The sequence below is a fragment of the Trichechus manatus genome, unplaced genomic scaffold, assembly GCF_000243295.1.
Source record: "Trichechus manatus latirostris isolate Lorelei unplaced genomic scaffold, TriManLat1.0 scaffold00207, whole genome shotgun sequence".
NCBI classification, from domain to species: Eukaryota; Metazoa; Chordata; class Mammalia; order Sirenia; family Trichechidae; genus Trichechus; species Trichechus manatus.
Window position 1 is genome coordinate 210,745 of NW_004444143.1, and position 19,340 is coordinate 230,084.

Here is a 19,340-nt window from a genome sequence, read left to right on the forward strand (position 1 = left end):
CCCAGGGTCACCATGAGTTGGGGACAGCTAACAACTTGGCAGCTAGTTGGCTCCTGTTCTGGGAAACCCAGAGCCTCCTTGTGGAAGGCAGGAGGAGGCTCTAGATTCTGAAATGGCTGAGGCTGAGGGCTGCAGAGCAGCAACCAGAAGCCCGGCAAAGACAAACGAGCTGGATTCCTTCCGCCGGAGCCTGTGGATTTTTTTCTCCCTCAGACTCGGGACAGATTACTTTTATCCAGTCAGCCCTCCCCTTGACCTAACTTGAGGTTAGTTCCTGGAGCTGCTAGCTGTGTGCCGCTCAGTGAGAGGTCTGGAGGGGCCGTGAGGAATCACCGTACAATGTCCGTCATACCCCTGCGTGCAGGCTTGTTGCCGCTTTGGTTCGCAGGGAGAGACCATAGTTTAAGGGCTGCAGGAAAATCCAATTGTGTTGAATTTGTTAAAATAAGGTAGGTTGTCTCTAATGTAGCTCCTTAAGCTGAGATTTTCAAGGTTGGTTTGGTGTGTGTGTGTGTGTGTTCTGAGGAGGATTTGGGAAATCAGATCACCACAAGGTACCAGGCAGGTACCTGAATGAGTGAATAGTCTTTCTGTCCAACCTTATGAATAGTTTCAAACATGCAGAAAAAAATAGATATGTACATTGAACACTCACATACCTACCTCCTAAATTCAACAGTGAACATTTTGTTATATTTGCTTTATAAATATAGGGTCACCATGAGTCAGAATTGACTCGACGGCAGCAGGTTTTTGGTTTTATCCATCCGTATGTTTGTTGCCCAACCATCAATTCGTGGGTAATACTCAAATATTGCCTTAGATGCACCCCACAGCAGAGGATAGCTTTTACGCGCCTTTGGGCTTTCAAACCCTCTAGCCTTCTCTCTTTGCCAGATAGCCTCTTCTCACTGCTTATTTCCTCCCATCCCACAAGCCTTGTCTGGACTGACCAGCGCTGTTCTCTCTCCTTGACCTTTCTAAATCCTGCCTACCCTTTAAGACCAAGATGGCACCTCTCACGAAACCTGCCTGATCTCTATCCCATAGTGACCTTGCCCTCAAGATTCCTCTGACCCAGTGATTTGCAACCAAGACTGTACTTAGGAGTATTTAAAAGTACAGAAGCCCCATCCCCAGCATTCTATTTTATTGATTTGTGGTGGGGCCCAGGTATTTACAGAGCCACCAGATAGCTCTCATGTGCAGTCAGGGATCAGGGTGAGAACCACAGCTCTCCCTGGCCCTGTCTGTGCTCTTCCATTTGTGATTAGGTATATTGGGGACAGCTGGGTCTTGGGACTGCTATTACTATGGGGGTGGGGTGGGGTTAAAGCCATCCCACAGCCGGTGTAGAACAGCTGAGCTGGTAGGAGACAGGAAATTTAGGGAGGGGTTCCTGGGAGGGTGAAACTCCTGGGGTGGGTAGAGCAAGGAATTAATTTGAGGGTCACAGTATCATACTAAACCTATCTGTGGACCGCAGAGTGTGTCCTGTTCTAAGCACGTTGGGGCACAGTTACGGAGACTTCCTAGACATAGCCAGACAATTCATGGGATTGGCGTACTGGGTTAAAAGGCTTAGAACCATAGTCCCATGGGATAACTTAGTCAATTGGCATAACATGGTTCATAAAGTTAATGCTCTACACACTAGTTTGGTGAGTAGTGTCTAGAGTCTTAGAAGCTTATGAGCAGCCATCTAAGATACAACTATTGATTTCTACTCATCTGGAGCAAAAGAGAGAATGAAGGAAACCAAAGACTCAAAGAAGAAACTAGCCTGCAGGACTAATAGCGCACACGAACCATGTTCTCTTCTAACCTGAGACCAGAAGAACTAGATGGTGCCCGGCTACCAGTACCAACCATTCTGACCAGGGATACAATAGAAAGACCCGGATAGAATGGGAGAAAAATGGAGAACAAAACTCAAATCCCTTTAGGCCAGACCGACTGGAACTATAGAGACTAAAGAAACCCCTGAGACTATTGTCCTAGGATACCCTTTGACCTTGGCACTGAAGCCACTTCTGGAGGTTATCTTTCAGCCAAATCATAGATTGGCTTATAAAATAAACAGTAGCACCCCTGAGTAACGTGTCCCTTAAGCAGTCAACAATATGAGATCAAACAGTCAACATTTACCCAAAAGCAGAGGGGAAAGGAAGCTAGATCAATGGAAACAGAACAAACAGAATGGAAATAATGAGAATGCTGACACACTATGAAAATTGTAACTAATGTCACAGAACAATTTGTATAAAAATTGTTAAATGGGAACCTAATTTGCTGTGTAAACTTTCACCTGAAACACAATTATATATGTATATATATACACACACACACACACACACACATATACATATGGAGCCCTGGTGGCACAGTGGTTAAGAGCTTAGCTGCTAACCAAAAGGTCGACAGTTTGAATCCACCAGCTGCTCCTTGGAAACCCTATGGGGCTATTCTACTCTGTTCTGTAAGGTCACTATGAGTTGAAATCAACTTGACGGCAATGAGTTTGGTTTTTGGTTTTGTGTGTGTGTGTGTGCGTGTGTATGTATGACAGAGCCCTGCTGGCGCAGTGGTTAAGAGCTACAGCGAGCTATGGCTGCTCACCGAAAGATCTGCAGTTTGTATCCACCAGCTGCTCCTTGGAAACCCTATGGGGCAGTTCTCCTCTGTCCTGTAGGGACATACATATGATACAGTGAGTGATGAGTTAGGAACAGTCTCAGAACTGAATACCTAGGTTCACTTGCACTTTGATTTTGCATGTCTCCAAGCCAAGATGCCTCACCCAAGCCTCTGTGCCAAGGACCTTTATGTAATTCTCACCACCCAAAGGACAGCTTTCTAGGCAGCAGAGGTTTCATTTGAAACTTCAGTAGTGGAATAGTAATACTAATAAATGCATATCCTGTCATTTAAAAATATTTGCTTTGTGTTTGCAAGCTCTGTTGTAGGCACTGGAGAAATAGCAATGAGCAATGCTAGTAGGGGAGTCAAACAATAAAAACTAACACCACGTCTACTATCTTAGTGCAAAGCCGGGGACGGGAGTAAGAACTGGTCGATGGAACGGAATTTTACACAGAATGGACTGGGAAGTCTTCGCCCATCACGGTGTGCCGCAGTCAGTTGTCTGAGTACCTTACTATTGTCAACTCATTCAATCCTCCCCACAACCCTGGGAGATAGGCACTGTTATTTCAGAAACGAAGTTACCGAGACACTGAGAGTTAATTCACCCAAGGTTACACTCGCTGGGGTCAGAGGTGGGTTCCAGATGTAAGAATGTGGTTTGAGCCCGTGCCCTTTACCACTTCTTGCTCCTGGCTCTCAGGCCTGGGCAGGAAGTGGGGCAGTGGGGAAGGGGCGAACACTGCTGTATGAAGTATGTGACTTGGTGGGTGATTTGTACCCCCTGGAGGCTCAGCTGTTTCAAGGGGAACACAAATCCTTCAAACTCAGATGATTATTTTTTACCGTTGTTTAATTTTGTGTCTGTGATGTCTTTCTCTTCTCCCTGCCTAGATTTAAAGCTCCTCAAGTGTAGGACTGTTTTTTTTAAATCTCACATAGCAGCCAGCCTAGGGTGTTGGCAGTAATAGGTACACAAGTGATGTCTGCTGGATAGAGATAGAATAATGGTCTTTTCAACCTTGGCACCAAGGTCAGAATCCAAAGAAGAGTCTAGAAATCTTACCTCCCTCAGGGCAGCCTTTTGACCCCTCACTCTGAGCCGTGGCCAGGCTGGCTTCTGGGTGAAGAGGGGTGTGTTTTGTGTTAAAGGCTTTCGTGGCATTCGGGGATCTGGCTGTGGACTTCACCCAGGAAGAGTGGTGGTTGCTGAGCCCTGCTCAGAGGACCCTGTACAGAGAAGTGATGCTGGAGACCTGCAACCACTTGGTCTCACTGGGTAAGGCGGGCTTCCCTTAGCACTTCAGATCTGCCCTGCGGAGCATCTTCTGCTTATCATGAAGAAAGGCTACATGTGGAGCTGCTTTGCCTTAGAGTTGGGTTTATAAATAATAATTTAGCTTTTCTCTCAGGGTAAATCGATAGTTAGAAGACTTAGAAGCAGGTAGATTGATTCATGTTGTGTATGACACTGCATTTCTCAGCCTCTTTCCCAAGACTGAACTCTCTTCTAACTTCATCTTGCTCCAAACCCAGGAGATTTTCATTCCCCAAGCATCAGTATGCTGTCTCTCTGATTGGAAGCACACTTGCCTTAACCCTTCTGCAGAGAGTTACCAGTCATAGGTCCTTGCAGCACCCTCTGGGTTTCCCTTCCTATTTGAGGTCTAAGTTCTGGAATGGCCCCTTGAGCCTATAACCAAGATTCTCCTTCTTTTCTTTCCCTATAAGCAGGCATTCCATTTTCCAAACCAAAACTCATTACTCAGCTGGAGCACAGGGAGGAGCCCCGGAGAGGGGAGAGAAAACATCTGCTGGACCCCTGTCTAGGTGAGTGGGAGCGCAGGGCAGACGGGCTGGTAAGCAGCTTGGCAGGGGGGGAGGGGGCAGGCACCTCAAGTACTCGGGAGGAAGCTCTTCTCCCGGTCTGTTGTTGTTAGGTGCCATCAAGTCGGTTCCGACTCACAGCGTGTACAACAAAATGAAACACTGCCCGGTCCTGCGTCAGCCTCACAGTCATTGTTAAGCTTCAGCCCATTGTTGCAGCCACTGTGTCAATCCATTTTGTTGGGGGTCTTCCTCTTTTTCGCTGACCCTCTACCAAGCATGATGTCCTTCTCCAGGGACTAATCCCTCCCGATAACATGTCCAAAATATGTGAGATGTGGTCTCACCATCCTTGCTTCTAAGGAGCATTCTGACTGTACTTCTTCCAGGACAGATTTGTTCTTTTGGCAGTCCATGGGATATGCAGTATTCTTCGCCAACACCGTAATTCAAAGGCATCAATTCGTCTTCGGTCTTCCTTATTGATTGTCCAGCTTTCGCATGCGTAAGAGGTCTGTTAGGTCACTAGTAAGACTGCCTGGCATGGCCTCCCTTCTAGAACATCACCTTCAGTTGAGGGAGGAGCTTTCCTTGTCTTTCTTCTAGGAAGCCTCTCTTCCTCTCACTTGATTTGCTCTCTCCATCGTGCTCGGTCTTTTCTCATTCATGGGCTTCTTTCTCTCTCACTGATCTTAAAAACTGCACCCACCCATGAGCATTAAGTCTGCTATGCTTCTAGATATGTTCCAGTTTCTCTTATGCTAAGCATAATTGATTATCTCCACATCTCCAATTCCTATATTTTTAACCATTTATTACACAGTATGTAAGATTACAGTAAGCTATGAATAAGAATAAAATAGAAACTCATGTGCCAACACACCAGCTTAAGAAATAAATATCATCTCAACGGTTTAAGCCCCCGTCTCCCTTCCTAGACTGTATCCCACTCCCCACACATTACCCAAAGGGAACCGTTCTGCAAAATTAGGGATTTATAATCCCATGCGTGCTTTTGTTCTTTACTTCATAGATATACTTCCTTTAACCACTGTAGTGTTGTTTGGCATATTTTAAACTTTATGTTAATGTCCTCATATCCTTCTGCAATTTGCTTCACTAAGTTTGTAAGATTCATTCATGTTGATATGTGCAGCTCTGGTTCATTCATTTTCACTGTTTTGTAGTGTTGTATGATCTGTGTAATTATAATACAATTCATTTATCCATTCTATTTTTGTTGGACATTTATGTTTTTACCGAATTTGACTATTAAAGAATGCTGCTATGAGCATTCGCAGACACATGTTGGGTGCATAGGCACTTACTTCTCTAAGATCTCTACCTAGGAGTGGAAGAGCCGAGTCAGAGAGTATGCATTTGTTCAGTCTGGCTGGGTAATGCAAACTGTTTCCCAAATTTGTTTACATTTGCATAGCATTGTATAAGAATTCTAGTTGTTCTGCATCCTGGTCAGTACTTGGTGTGATCAGACTTTAGTTTTTGCCCATCTTTTGGGTATGAAATGGCATCTCACAGAGGTTCTAATTTGGTTACTATTGAGCTTGAGCATCTTTCCATATGTTCATATGTTGATTGGCTTTGGTGTTTTCTGTGAATTGCCTGTTCAAATCTTTTGCCTGTTTTTCTTTTTCTTATCAATTTGTAGAAATTCTTCATAAATCCTGGAAATGAGCTCTGTCAGTTAATTATGTTGTATTTCTCTTCTTCCAGTCTATGACCTGCCTACCTGCTTTTTTTTTAACTTTATATTTACTAGATGTCAAAACTTATTATAAAGTTATAGTAAATTAAAACAGTGTGATATTGCCACAGTGTTTTATCCCTTTGATAGTCTATAATAATTAGCTCTTGAGATTTCATAGAATATTTTGTCAGGATTGTTATAATTGCATTGGATTTCTATATTAATTAATTTTATATGTAAATTATATATCAATAATTAGGGAAGAATTGATACCTTTTACAATATTAAGTCTGTTTATTAATATGGTACCTTCTCTGTTTATTAATATATCTTCATTACTTCCTTCTGCTAAGTTTTATAATTTTCTGTAATGTACATCTTTCTTTAAATTTATACATGGGCTTATTATATTTTTTGTTATTTTGAAAATTACATTTTTAAAAACTAATTTTTTATAATTGTTTTTGTTGACATGTAAAAAATAAAATTTATTTCATCATATTAATCATATAGCTAGGAGCCTTGCTGAATGGTTTTATTTTAATAATTTGTCCTATATAGATTCTTTGGAATTTCAGATGTAGACAACTATTTAATCTGTTTATGTGTGCCTCCCCTTTTTCCCTTGTTCAGTCTTGTCAAAGATTTGTGAATCTTATTAATCTTTTCAAAAAGCAACTTTTGGCTTGTTGGTCGTGTCTATTATGTGTATTATGTCCCCTTCTTTTGGGCTTATTTTGTTGTTCTTTTTCTAACTTTTTGAGATAAATGCTTAGCATTATTACTTTTCAGCCTTTCTTCTTTTCTAATATAAGGATTTAAGATTATAAATTTCTTTTTTTCTTAAGTGGAATCCCACAAATTTGATATGTAGTTCTTTTTGTCATTGTTTTGTTCAAAATATTTCTAATTTTCATTATGATTTAAGTATGATGTGAAGTGAAGTCTTTTCCCTGTTGTATTCCTTTGCCAAAAATTAGTTGACCGTATACCTGAGAGACTATTTCTGGTCTCCTTATTCTGTTCCACTGATCTTTGTGAAAGCCACACTGTCTTCATTATTGTAGCACTGTTTTATAGTTTTCAGTGTGCAGGTGTCACACATATTTTGGTAAATTTATCCCTAATTATTTCATGATTTTGGATGCTATTGTGGATAGAATTGTATTTTTAATTTCAACTTCCAGTTGTTCACTGCTAGTATATGAAAATACTTTTGAGTTTCGTATATCGCCCTTGTTTCTTGTAACCTTCCTTAATTCACTTATTAGGTATAGTAGCTTTTTTCTGGATTCCTTAGCATTTTCTATGTGACTGATCATGTCATCTGTGGACATAGACAGCTTTTTTTTCCTTCCTTTCTAATCTATATGCCTTTAATTTCTTTTTCTTGCTTTATTGCAGTAGCTAGGACCATCGGTACAGTGTTAAATAGATGCAATGAGAGTGAACATCCATTTTGTGGTCTTCAATTTGGGTGACAAGCATTCGCTTTTTTCACCATCTAGTATAATGTTAGCTTTATCAGGTTGAGGCATTTCCCTTCTTATTTTGCTGAGAGTTTTTATCATGCATGGGGTTGAATTTTGTCAGATGATTTTCCTGCATCTATTTAGATCAGAGGCTAAAACATTACAGGCCATGAACAGTAAATAAAGTTTTATTTCCTATGTAAATAAAGTTCTTATAAATAAAATTTTATTGGAACATAGGCACACTCATTTGTTTACATATTTTCTCTAGCTGCCTTCACACAACAGCAGAGATTGTATGGCCCACAAGTCTACAATATGTATTATCTTGCCCTGTAAGAAAAAAATTCTAGACGTTTCCTTTTAGAAGATCATATGATATTTCTGCTTTACTCTGTTAATGTGGTGAATGACATTGATTTTTGAATGTTGAACCAGCCTTGCATTTCTAGAATAAACCTTATTTAGTCATGGTATAGAATTCTTCTTATCCATTGCTGGATTTAGTTTGCTAGTATTTTGTTACGGATTTTTTTAATCTTCATATAGGGTCATTATGAGTTGGAATTGACTTGATAGCACACAATAGCAATTCTTCATTGAGATTCTCTATTTGTTGAGTCACTGTTACCCTGTTGTTGTTGTGTGCCGTCAAGTAAGTTCCTACTCATAGTGACCCTATAGGACAGCGTAGAACTGCCATGTAAGGTTTCCTAGGCTGTAATCTTTACGGGAGCAGATCGCCAGGTCTTTTCTCCCACGGAGCAGCTGGTGGGTTCGAATTGTCGACCTTCCGGTTAGCAGCTGAGCGCTTAACCATTGCATCATCAGGGTTCCTTCATTATTATCATACTTTCCTTTAATTTTTTTTACATATTTTTTCCTTTAGTTCTTTGAACATATATATATCAGCTTTGAAATTTTTTTTCCCCTAAATCAACATCTGAAACCACTCAGAGACAGTTTCTTGAGTATGGGTCACTTTTTTCTACTTCTTCTAAAATTTGATATTTTAGATAACTTCATTTTAAATTTATTATTTATAGTATAACTTTTTATAATATATTTTAGATAAATATATATTATGATTTATTATTTATAATATTTCAATATTATGCCTCTGGTATCTGCTTATATTTCCTGCCTGAAGATCGTTGTTGCTGCTTTTTATTTATTTAGTGACTTTTCAAGATTAAATCTGTGGAATATGTCTCTTCTGCAGTGATGATGTTTCTGCTCATTATAAAAAAAAAACATGTATTCATGTGATTATTTTCACCCGGGCTTTATAGATGTCAGCTTTGTGCTTGCATAGTTTAGTAGTCTGTAATAATTGGCTATAGGTTGTGCTTAAAGACTTTGAGCCAGTAACACTCTGCTGATGGATAAGTGTTTAGGATATGGAATGCATTCAAAGTTCAGGCAGTTTCCAAGTCTTTCCTGGCTCTTACTTTCCACTGGGCTTTCTTGCTTTTCTCTACACCTGGTTACAGCCTCCCTGTCAGGCAGGGGTATGTGGATAGCTTCAGCCCCTTCTAGTCTTTCCTGTTTGTGTCCATAGCCTTCTTTTCAGCTAGGGTTGTTTGAAGAGCTTATCAAGCCCTTTTCTGCCTGTCTTGTTTCCAGAGTCTCCATGTTAAATTTCTGTCTAGTCCACCAGTCTGTTTTTCATCTCAACCAAAACCACAGCCTCACACTAGCAGAATCGCTGGCCTTCCCTGTTTGTTTACCACCTAGATGACTACTTTTAATGACAGCTCCACTAGGCATTGGCTTTTCACCCCCCATTCCAAATCAAGTGAGCCCCCTCCAGCAGCAATTAAACTACGGTTTCATGGCCTGCCCTGGTAAAACTGCCACACAGACCAAGCTGGGGTATAGAAGGGGTGAGAGCATCTCCAGGCAGTAATGTCACAGATTTCTGCTGTTCTTATCTGATGTTCAGTGTTTTCCCACTAATAAACATTTCTCAATTTATTGTATGCTTTTGGTTGATTTCTAGAACCCCTGAAAATTTTTAGTCTGCTGGATAATGTGAACATAAGTCTTTGGCATTGCAACAGAACAGAGGTCAATAAACTTTTTCTGTAAATGGACACATAATAAACGTTTTAAGCCTGTCAGGCTACATGCAGTTTCTTTAACATAGTTCTTTTTTTAATATAAGGTTTTATTAAATGTGAAAATGTAAACGTAATAATTTTATTAAAAAATGTAAAAATTATTTTTAGCTGGTGGGCCATACAAAAACGGATTACAGGCTGGATTTAGCCCACCAGGTGAGTTTGCTGACTCTTGCAATGGAAAATGTAATGTATAAAGTAAAATAAAAGACAGGTCCAGGAAGAATGTCTTGGTTGGAAACAGCTTGTGATATAAACATACTTTGAATGAATTCCATATTTTGAATGATCGGTGGGGCATATCTATAAGATAAGGCAAAATGGCCTAGGCAGGCCTAACTCTGATAACTCTGACTGAAAATGTTCTTTCTTCAGGAGGATCAAAACCAGAAATTCAACCTTATCTCTCCTGCGCTCTGGCATTCTCCAGTCAGCAAGCCCTCAGCCAACATGGCTGGCTCAGTCATCAACCTCAGATATTCTCAAGTTTACATCCAGAAAGTCATTTCCATCCGGGGAAACAAAATCCAGGAGGTCAGAAACAGCAGCAGGAACAACTTTTTGATCATAGCTGCTCTAGTGTCAAAGCGGAAGTTCAAGAGAAAGAAGACTTCAAAGCCTTGATTGGGAGAGTAAACAAGAACACCACTTCAGGGGCATTCTCCAGCCCACCTGAAGAACAGCCTGTTCGGCCCAAGGAAGACAGCACAGTGGTGGAACTAGGGCCCAGCTCAGAACAGAGGGCAGACCTTGAGGAAACAGACAAAGTTTTTAGTGATTTAGAAATCTCAGGATTTGGAGCAATCAAATATGGAGAGTTTGGACTAGGCTTTATCAAGAGGTCAGATCTACTCAACCTCCAGAAGGCACACACAGGGGAGATACCTTACGTGTACAAGGAGTGGGGACAAGACTTGGGCAGTGTGTCAGTCTTCATCAAAAACCAGAGGACAGACTCTGGGGAAAAGCCTTATGTGTGCAGGGAATGTGGGCGGGGCTTTACCTGGAAGTCAAACCTCATCACGCACCAGAGGGCACATTCAGGGGAGAAACCTTATGTGTGCAAGGAGTGTGGACGAGCCTTTACTTGGAAGTCAAACCTCTTCACACATCAGAGGACACATTCAGGCGAGAAACCTTATGTGTGCAAGGAGTGTGGACGAGGCTTTAGTTGGAAGTCAAACCTCTTCACACATCAGAGGACACATTCAGGGGTCAAGCCTTATGTATGCAAGGAATGTGGGCAGAGCTTTAGCCTAAAGTCAAACCTCATCACACACCAGAGGGCACACTCTGGAGAGAAGCCTTATGTTTGCAGAGAATGTGGGCGTGGCTTTTGCCAGAATTCACACCTCATTAGACATAAGAGGACACATTCGGGAGAGAAGCCTTATGTTTGCAGGGAATGCGAGCAAGCCTTTAGCCAGAAGTCACACCTCAACAGACACCTAAGGACGCACACAGGGGAGAAGCCGTTTGTATGCAGGGAGTGTGGGCGAGGCTTTAATGATAAGTCAACCCTCAGCTCACACCAGAGGACGCACTCAGGGGAAAAGCCTTTCTTATGCAGGGAGTGTGGTAGAAGCTTCAGCCAGCAGCCAAACCTATTCAGGCACAGGACGACACACTCAGGTGATACACCCCTTGTGTGCAAGGAATGTGGGCAAGGCTTTTGTGATAAGTTAACTCTCATTACACACCAGAGGGCACACGGGGCAGCCTCATGTGGGCAAGGCTTTAGCCGACAGTCACACTTCATCAGACACCAGAGGACACATTCAGGGGAGAAGCCTTATATTTGCAGGAAGTGTGGGCGAGGATTTAGTTGGAAGTCAAACCTCATCAGACATCAGAGGACACACTCAGTATAGAAACTCTGTGTGTACAAGGAGTGTAGTGAAGCCTTTAGACAGAAGTCACGCTTCATAAAACACCAGAGGACACACATAGGGCAGAAGGTCTTTTTTTTTTTTTTTTTCCAGAGTTTGACTGTGGCGTTAGTAATAAGTCATTGCCAGGCACCAAAGCAGAGGTGCCCAGGAGTCAGCATCTCCAGTCCACCCGAAGGAGAATTCTGGCCCATTTCCAAAAGCTATCGCTTTCTTTAGGATGGTGGCTTGTGGACGGTCATTCGGGTAACTTGATAGAGTACTTTTAAAATAGGCTGAAATTAGGAAGAGACTCTTCCAGTGTCGTTTCCTGAGCATACTAGAGCACTTCTTCCACAGTAACCTGGATGTTGTGGAAGTGACTCCTAGGCTTGTCTCTCTTGATGTATGTCTGGCCTGTGTGAGAACAAGAGACTTGGCAGAAACTCTTGCTGATTTAATTCTGGTTCTCCACTGCCATACATGACCCAGGAGAGTCAGCCTCAGGGAGAGTTTGGGGAATGGTGAATTCATGCAAACAGGGATCGTGCATGGCTACAAAGGGTTTTAATGTACGGACTGCTGATAGGTGAGAAAGATAGTAAATGTCCTAGCTCTAGGTTTGGGGAAGAGGTGTCTGTCTTTTGAAATATCCTAGCTTTACTTTCTCCTGTTTCCAGGTTGGAGGTATACTGGAAATTTTTTATTGACTGGTGTATCTAGACTAGAAATGTAATATGTGCGTTTTTGAAGAAACCACACAAATGCAGAAGTAGAGAATTAAATTACTCTCTATTCTCCCTTGAATTACCATATAACATCCCACAGGTAATTTGTTGGTGTAAATCTTTCCAACCATTGTAAAATATATCACGCTTCTGGTTGGGAATATGCTCTTTTTGAAAACCATAGTGTCCCACTAATTTGTAGATCCTGGGTCAATTCCCCCCCCCCTTTTTTTTTTTCATGGAGCTTGACTAAATGATTCTGAATCTTACTGGAAAATAAAGTTTCCAAGAATGGTCAGGAAAGTGTATGTCTTTTTGTTCTGACACGGGTACTTAGAATAGATCTTTAGAACCGTACAAAAAAAAAAAGCTTATCTATACACGAGCATTTAAAGTATGATAAAGCAGCTTTTCAAATTAGTGTGAAAATGACAAATACAAGACAGGGTTTGAGCCACTGGCTTTCAATTTAGGGGAAAAATAAACATGGATCCTGTAAGAAATAGAACTGTGTACTCCCCAAAATATGCTGAAGTCTTATCCCCAGTGCCTGTCAAATTGACCTTGTTTGGAGATGTAGTCTTTGTAGATGTAATCAAGTTGAGGTCATAATGGATTAGGGTAGGTCCTAAATCCAGTGATGGTATCCTCATAAGGAGTGAGTTATTTGGAGACAGACACACAGAGGGAAGCTGGCCCTGTGAAGATAGAGCAGAAATTGGAATGATGCAGCTTCAAGCCAAGGAGTGTCAAGGAGTGCCAGCAACCACCAGAAGTTAGAAGAGACGGAGAAGGATTCTTCTCGAGAGCCTTCAGAGGGAGCATGGCCCTGCTGACACCTTGATTTTGGACCTCTAGCCTCCTAAACTGTGAGAGAGTAAATTTCTATTGTTTTCAGTCACCCAGTTTGTAGTAGTTTAAGTCTCAATATCAAAGGAGTGAGAATTAAGGACTCGCTATCCCAAATAGTATGAGGTGTAGAAGTCTTAATTTGTGTGCAAAATCTAAGTAAGTTTGAGTAGAGTGAGAAGAACCTGGTGAAAAATTATGAAATATTAGCCTAGATGGGACAGTGGTAATGGCCTGCCCTTCTCACTCCTCCCCCATGACAATGCCTGGGCTGACTCCCTATTCCTACTCAATAGAAAAGAGTTTTTATTCTGTTATGGATTGAATTATGTCTCTCAAAAATATATGTTGTAAATCCTAACCTCTATGCCTCTGGTTATAATCATATTTAGGAATGGGTTGTCTTTGTTACATTAATGAGACAGGATTAGCGTAGGATGTGTCTTAAGTCAGCCTCTTTTTAGATATAAAATAAACAAGCAAAAGAAGCAGAGATGGGGGAAGAGAGATGCCAAGCCACATGAAGATTGCTCAGGAGCAGAAGCTCAGAAGAGACAAAGACCTTTCTCCAGGGCTGACACAGAGAGCCTTCCCTTAGAGCCAGCACCTTAAATTTGGACTTCTAGCCTCCTAAACTGTGAAAAAATAAACTTCTGTTTGTTAAAAGTCATCCACTTGTGGTATTTCTGTTATAGCAGCACTTGATAACTAAGACAGAATTTGGTACTGGAAGAGTGGGGTGCTGCTCTAACAGATACCTAAAATGTGGAAGCAGTTTTGGAATTGGGTAATGGGTAGAGGCTGGAAGAGTTTTAAGGTGCCTAATAGTAAAAGCCTAGATTGCCTTGAAGAGAGTGTTGGTAGAATTATGGATGTCAAAGGCAGTTCTGGTGAGGGCTCAGAGGAAGTGAGGAGAGCTAAAGAGAAAGTCTCTGTCATTTTAGAGAATATATATGGTGCCAGCAACAGAATGTTGCTAGAAATATGGATGTTAAATGTGCTTCTGGTGAGGCTTTAAAACAAAATGATAAACATATGATTGGACAGTGGAAGAAGGGCGATGCTTTTTATGCAGTGGCAAAGAACTTGTCCTCATAATGTTCAAATGTTTGGTGAAAGATAGAACTTGTAAGTGATGAACTTGGATATCTGGCTGATGAGATTTCTAAGCAAGATCTTAAAGGGGCTAGACTTCCAGGCAACGTGGTGCTATAGACAGAAGCACCACGCCGTCCCTCCACAGCAAAGACCTTAAAAACTAAGTCAAACAGAGACAAATGTCATTCCTGAAACCATAAACATCAAATGAAGAGATGAAGAACTCAGCCAACCCCCAAATGGAATAAGAAACTGACAGAGAACAGAGAGTGAGGAGAGATACGTGCAGAGGTCCCCTATCAGCTAATGCAGCACGGATTCGCCTTCTTGGACCCCTGTTGAAGATCAGCAGAAGGCAATACTGGAAAGCAGCTTCACAGAGCTCCCAGCAGGAGACAGAACAACCAGTAACCAGCTATATACGCTTTCCCACCTTCCACCCTTCTTCACCCCCACTCGGCCTCTTCTGCTTCCTACAGCCACAGTCTCTTTGCCAGGAGACACTGGCTTCAGCCCTGTGCCACCTGGATTCCACCTGCCCACACTGGCTGGCTCCCTGAGTGCCATTTGTTTGTTGCTGGTGTTGCTTTTTTCCACTTCTTTTGGTTTCTTCCATACCTCTCACTACCTCCTCTTCCTCTCTCTCAAATACCTGGCTCCATATGCCATCCTTGCTTCTTCCTGAAAGGCTGTGAAACGCCGCTCAACTATGGAACTGCTTCCCGGCCCGCACCACCATGCTGGTGGAATCCCTGGAGCTTTTTGTTTTTTGTTTTGATGTGTTCTGTTATGATTTGTTTGTATTCTTTTTCTTTTCTTGGCTTTGGAGCCCCTTCTAGCCGGGCTGTACTACACAGCGTAGGAGCTACTTCCTCAGTCTATGCAGCCACACAGTGGGATCCCTGGGGGCATTTCTTTTTTTGTTTTCTTTTGGTTTTTTGTTTTCTCTTCTTCCCTTTCTTCATTTCTCAGTTTCTTATCTCTCTGTACTTACCTTTGCTTCCTGTCTCCTGAATACCTGGCACTGTGTGACACCTCTACCCCTTCCAGCCAGGCTGTACTTCACGACCTAGGAGCCACTTTGCCAGTCTTCACAGCTGCACCAGTGGGATCCCTAGGGGATTTTCTTTTTTTTCTAATTTTTATTTTTTTCTTTTACCCTTTTTCTTTTTTTCCCAGTTTCTCGGCCTCTCATCACTCCAATGGCAAGCTCCGTTAGCACTCTTTTTGGTTTGTTTTTGTCTCCTGTTTTTCTCTCCTCCCCTCTTTCCCATACCTGTCTTAGCTCCACAGATCACGATCTCCCCACTCCTTCCTACCTGCACCGTGTGCTGAACATCAAACCCCTGAGCAGCACAGGCATGGCCTACAAGAACCAGCCCTGCACTGATTCCCAGCCCGCCCTGTTGGCTACAGTACGTGCCACAAACAACCCATCCCAGCAACTCCTCTTCAGCTGGACTTGCCCTGCTGCACCATAGCTGAGCGACTGGACCTGCTCATTGGACAAGAAGGCGAAAAGTATTGTGCCCACAGACAAGCAAACAACAAAGAACGCACAAGCCGCCTGCTCAGACATAAATAAAAAAGCAGGATGAAACAAATCTACAATAAATAAACAAGGAAAATACTGAATGTCCCAAAGACAGCAGACAGTATCAAAACATATTAAAAAAAAGGGGGCACCCAAAATAAAACACCAGATGACCTTCCAGTAGAAGAAAAAGCACTATAACTACCTGATTGGGAATTCAAATCTCTAATATTCAGAGCTATCCAAAAGTTGAAGCAAAAAGCAGACAAAAATGAGGAAAAAAATAGATAAATTCATGGAAAATACAGACAAAAAAATGGAATAATTCAGGAATATAATAAGAAACAAAATGCCAAAATAAATTCACAACTAGAAATCATACAAAAACAACAATTAGAAATCCAAAAGATAAACACGATTTTAGAAATGGACAGTGTCATAGAAGGGCTGAGGAGCAGGTTAGAAACGATGGAAGACAGGATTTGCAAAATGAAGACAAACATGTAGACACAACTTTGAGGAAAAATAAAAAAAAAATGAAGAAGAAACCCTGAGAATTATGTGGGATACAATCAAAAGCAAAAATCTGTGAGTGATCGAGGTTCCAGAACAGGGTGAGAAAACAGAGGATCATTGAAGAACTTCTGAGAGAAAACTTCCCCAATATCATGAAAGATGAAAAGCTGACCATCCAAGAAGCTCAACGAACCCCATGTAGGATAGACCCCAAAAGAAAATCAAGGGATATCATAATCACACTCATTAAAACCAAAGACAAAGAATCCTGAGAGCAGTCGAGAAAGACAAAAAGTCACATACAGAGGAGAAACAGTAACACTAAGCTCTGATTATTTGGCAGAAACCATACAGGCAAGAAGGCAATGGGATGACATATATAAAACCTTGAAAGAAGAAAATTGCCAGCCAAGAAGAATATTATCCTGCAAAACATTCAAATATGATGATGAAATTAGGACATTTCCAGTTAAACAGAAATTAAGGGAGTATGTAAAAACCAAACAAAACTTACAAGAATTATTAAAAGGTGTCCTTCAAACAAAATCAGACCACAGGCTGAATCTAGGATGCAAGATCATACCAGCCAGATACCAACTTAGGAAATGAACTCTCAAGGACTATCCAAAACCAAACGAATTACAGCTGGGAACCAGAAAGGTTAATCTGTAAATGACAACATCAGAACAATGAAAGAGAGAATAAACGGTGTAGGTGTAGAACCTTCTAATGAAGAGGAAGGCGAGGTGATACCAAGTAATAACTGGTTCAAACCTAGGAATATAAGGGTAAATTTCAAGGTAACCACAAAGAGTTAACTAACCTAGTCATCAAAATGAAGAAAAACATAAAGTCTCAGTAAAACAAAACTATACAAAAACAAATGAAAAGAATTACAAACAAAAGGAATTCAGCACAGGAGAGTAAGAGGAACAAAGAAAACATCAGCACCACACAAAAAAAGCACTACAAAATGACAACAATAAACTCACACCTATCAGTAATTACACTGAATGTAAATGGCCTGAATGTACCCATAAAGAGACAGTGACAGAATGGATTAAAAAAACAGAATCCATTAATATGCTGTCTACAAGAGACATACCTTAGAAACAAAGACATAAATTTATTAAAAATCAAAAGTTGGAAAAAATATATCAAGCAAACAGCTACCAAAAAAGAGCAGGGGTGTCATACTAATCTCAGATAAAATACACTTTAAAACAAAATCCACCATAAAAGACAAAGACACTATATAATGATTAAGGGTACGATCTATCATGAAGACATAACCATGATAAACTACTACACACCCAATGACAGGGCTCCAAAATACATAAACTCTAACAGCACTGAAAAGAGAAACTCACAGTTCCACAATAATAGTAGGAGTCTTCAACACACCACTCTCAGTAAAGGACAGAACATCTAGAAAGAAACTGAACAAAGACACACAAGACCTAAAGGACACAATCAGCCAACTTGACCTCATAGGCATATGTAGAACACTACATCCAACAGCTGCAAAGTACGCATTCTTTTCCAATACACATGGAATATTCTCCACAATAGACCACATCTTAGGCCACAGAGCAACCCTCAGCAAAATCCAAAACATTGAGATAATACAAAGTATTTCCTCTGACCACAATGCCATCAAGGTAGAAATTAACAACTGGAAGAGCAGGGAAAAAAATCAATTACATGGAAACTGAATAACATCTTGCTTACAAACCACTGGGTAATAGAAGAAATCAGAGATGGAATAAAAAAATTCCTAGAATGAAACAAGAATGAAAACACATCATACCAAAACACTCAGGACACAGCAAAGGCAGACCTCAGAGGACAATTTATAGCAATAGATGCAGACATCAAAAAAGAGGAAAGGGACAAAATCAAAACATTACACAACTCAAATAGAGAACAGCAAAAAGAAAAGCCCACAGCCACCAGAAGATAGGAAATAACAAAGATCAGAGCAGAAACAAATGAAATAGAGAATGGAAAAACAATAGAATCAACAAAACTAAAAGTTGGTTATTTGAAAGGATCAACAAAATCGACAAACCACTGGCCAAAATGACAAAAAAAAAAAAAAAGGACAAAAATAACCCAAATAAGAAATGAAACGGGACATTAAAACTGACCCAACTGAAATAAAAAGGATCATAACAGAGTATTATGAAAAACTATACTCCAACAAATTTGAAAAGCTAGAGGAAATGGCAAAATCTCTAGAAATACACTACCTACACAAACAAACACAAAGTGATGAAAATCTAAACAGACCAATAACGAGAAGAGATTGAAAAGGTAAAAAACAAAAACAAAAAAAAAAACTCCCAACGAAAGAAAGCCCTGGCCCAGATAGCTTCACTGGATAATTCTACCAAACATTAAGAGAAAAGCTTATACCAGGACTACTACAACTATTTCACAACATAGAAAAGGAAGCGACACTTCCAAATTCATTCTATGAAGCCAGTATAACCCTGATACCAAAACTAGGCAAAGATGCCACAAAAAAAAAAAAAAGAAAGAAAATTACAGACCAATTTCATGAATATAGGTCCAAAAATTTTCAATAAAATTCTAGCCAATAGAATTCTGCATCATATCAAAAAAATAATACACCATGACGAAGTAGGATTCATACCACTTATGCAAGGATGGTTCAATATTAGAAAATCAATCAATGTAATCCACCACATAAAAGGAAAGAAAAGAATCACACAATCATCTCAATTGACACAGAAAAGGCATTCAACAAATTCGAACACCCATTCCTGATAAAAACTCTCAATAAAATATAGAAGGGAAACTTCTCAACATAATAAAAGGCATCTCTGCAAAACCAGTGGCGAACATCATTCTTAAGGGAGAGAGGCTGAAAACATTCCCCTTGAGAACAGGAACAAGACAAGGATGCCCTTTATCACCACTCCTATTTAACATTGTGCTGGAAGTCATA

The 19,340-nt window shown here is 40.7% G+C and overlaps 1 protein-coding gene across 2 annotated transcripts in view; it reads left to right on the forward strand.

The window, feature by feature from the left end:
* The window catches only part of ZNF793 (zinc finger protein 793), an 83,109-nt gene that overhangs the window by 7,482 nt on the left and 56,287 nt on the right, over positions 1–19,340 (forward strand). The window contains exons 3-5 of one of the 2 annotated variants that reach the window (XM_023742251.1): positions 3,796–3,922; positions 4,375–4,473; positions 10,149–12,587. In XM_023742251.1, coding sequence (XP_023598019.1) covers positions 3,796–3,922; positions 4,375–4,473; positions 10,149–11,644 — 1,722 coding nt within the window. In that variant the 3' untranslated portion in view covers positions 11,645–12,587. Of the gene's footprint in view, positions 1–3,795; positions 3,923–4,374; positions 4,474–10,148; positions 12,588–19,340 lie in introns of those variants that run through there. The other variant, XM_023742253.1, reaches the window with a different exon arrangement.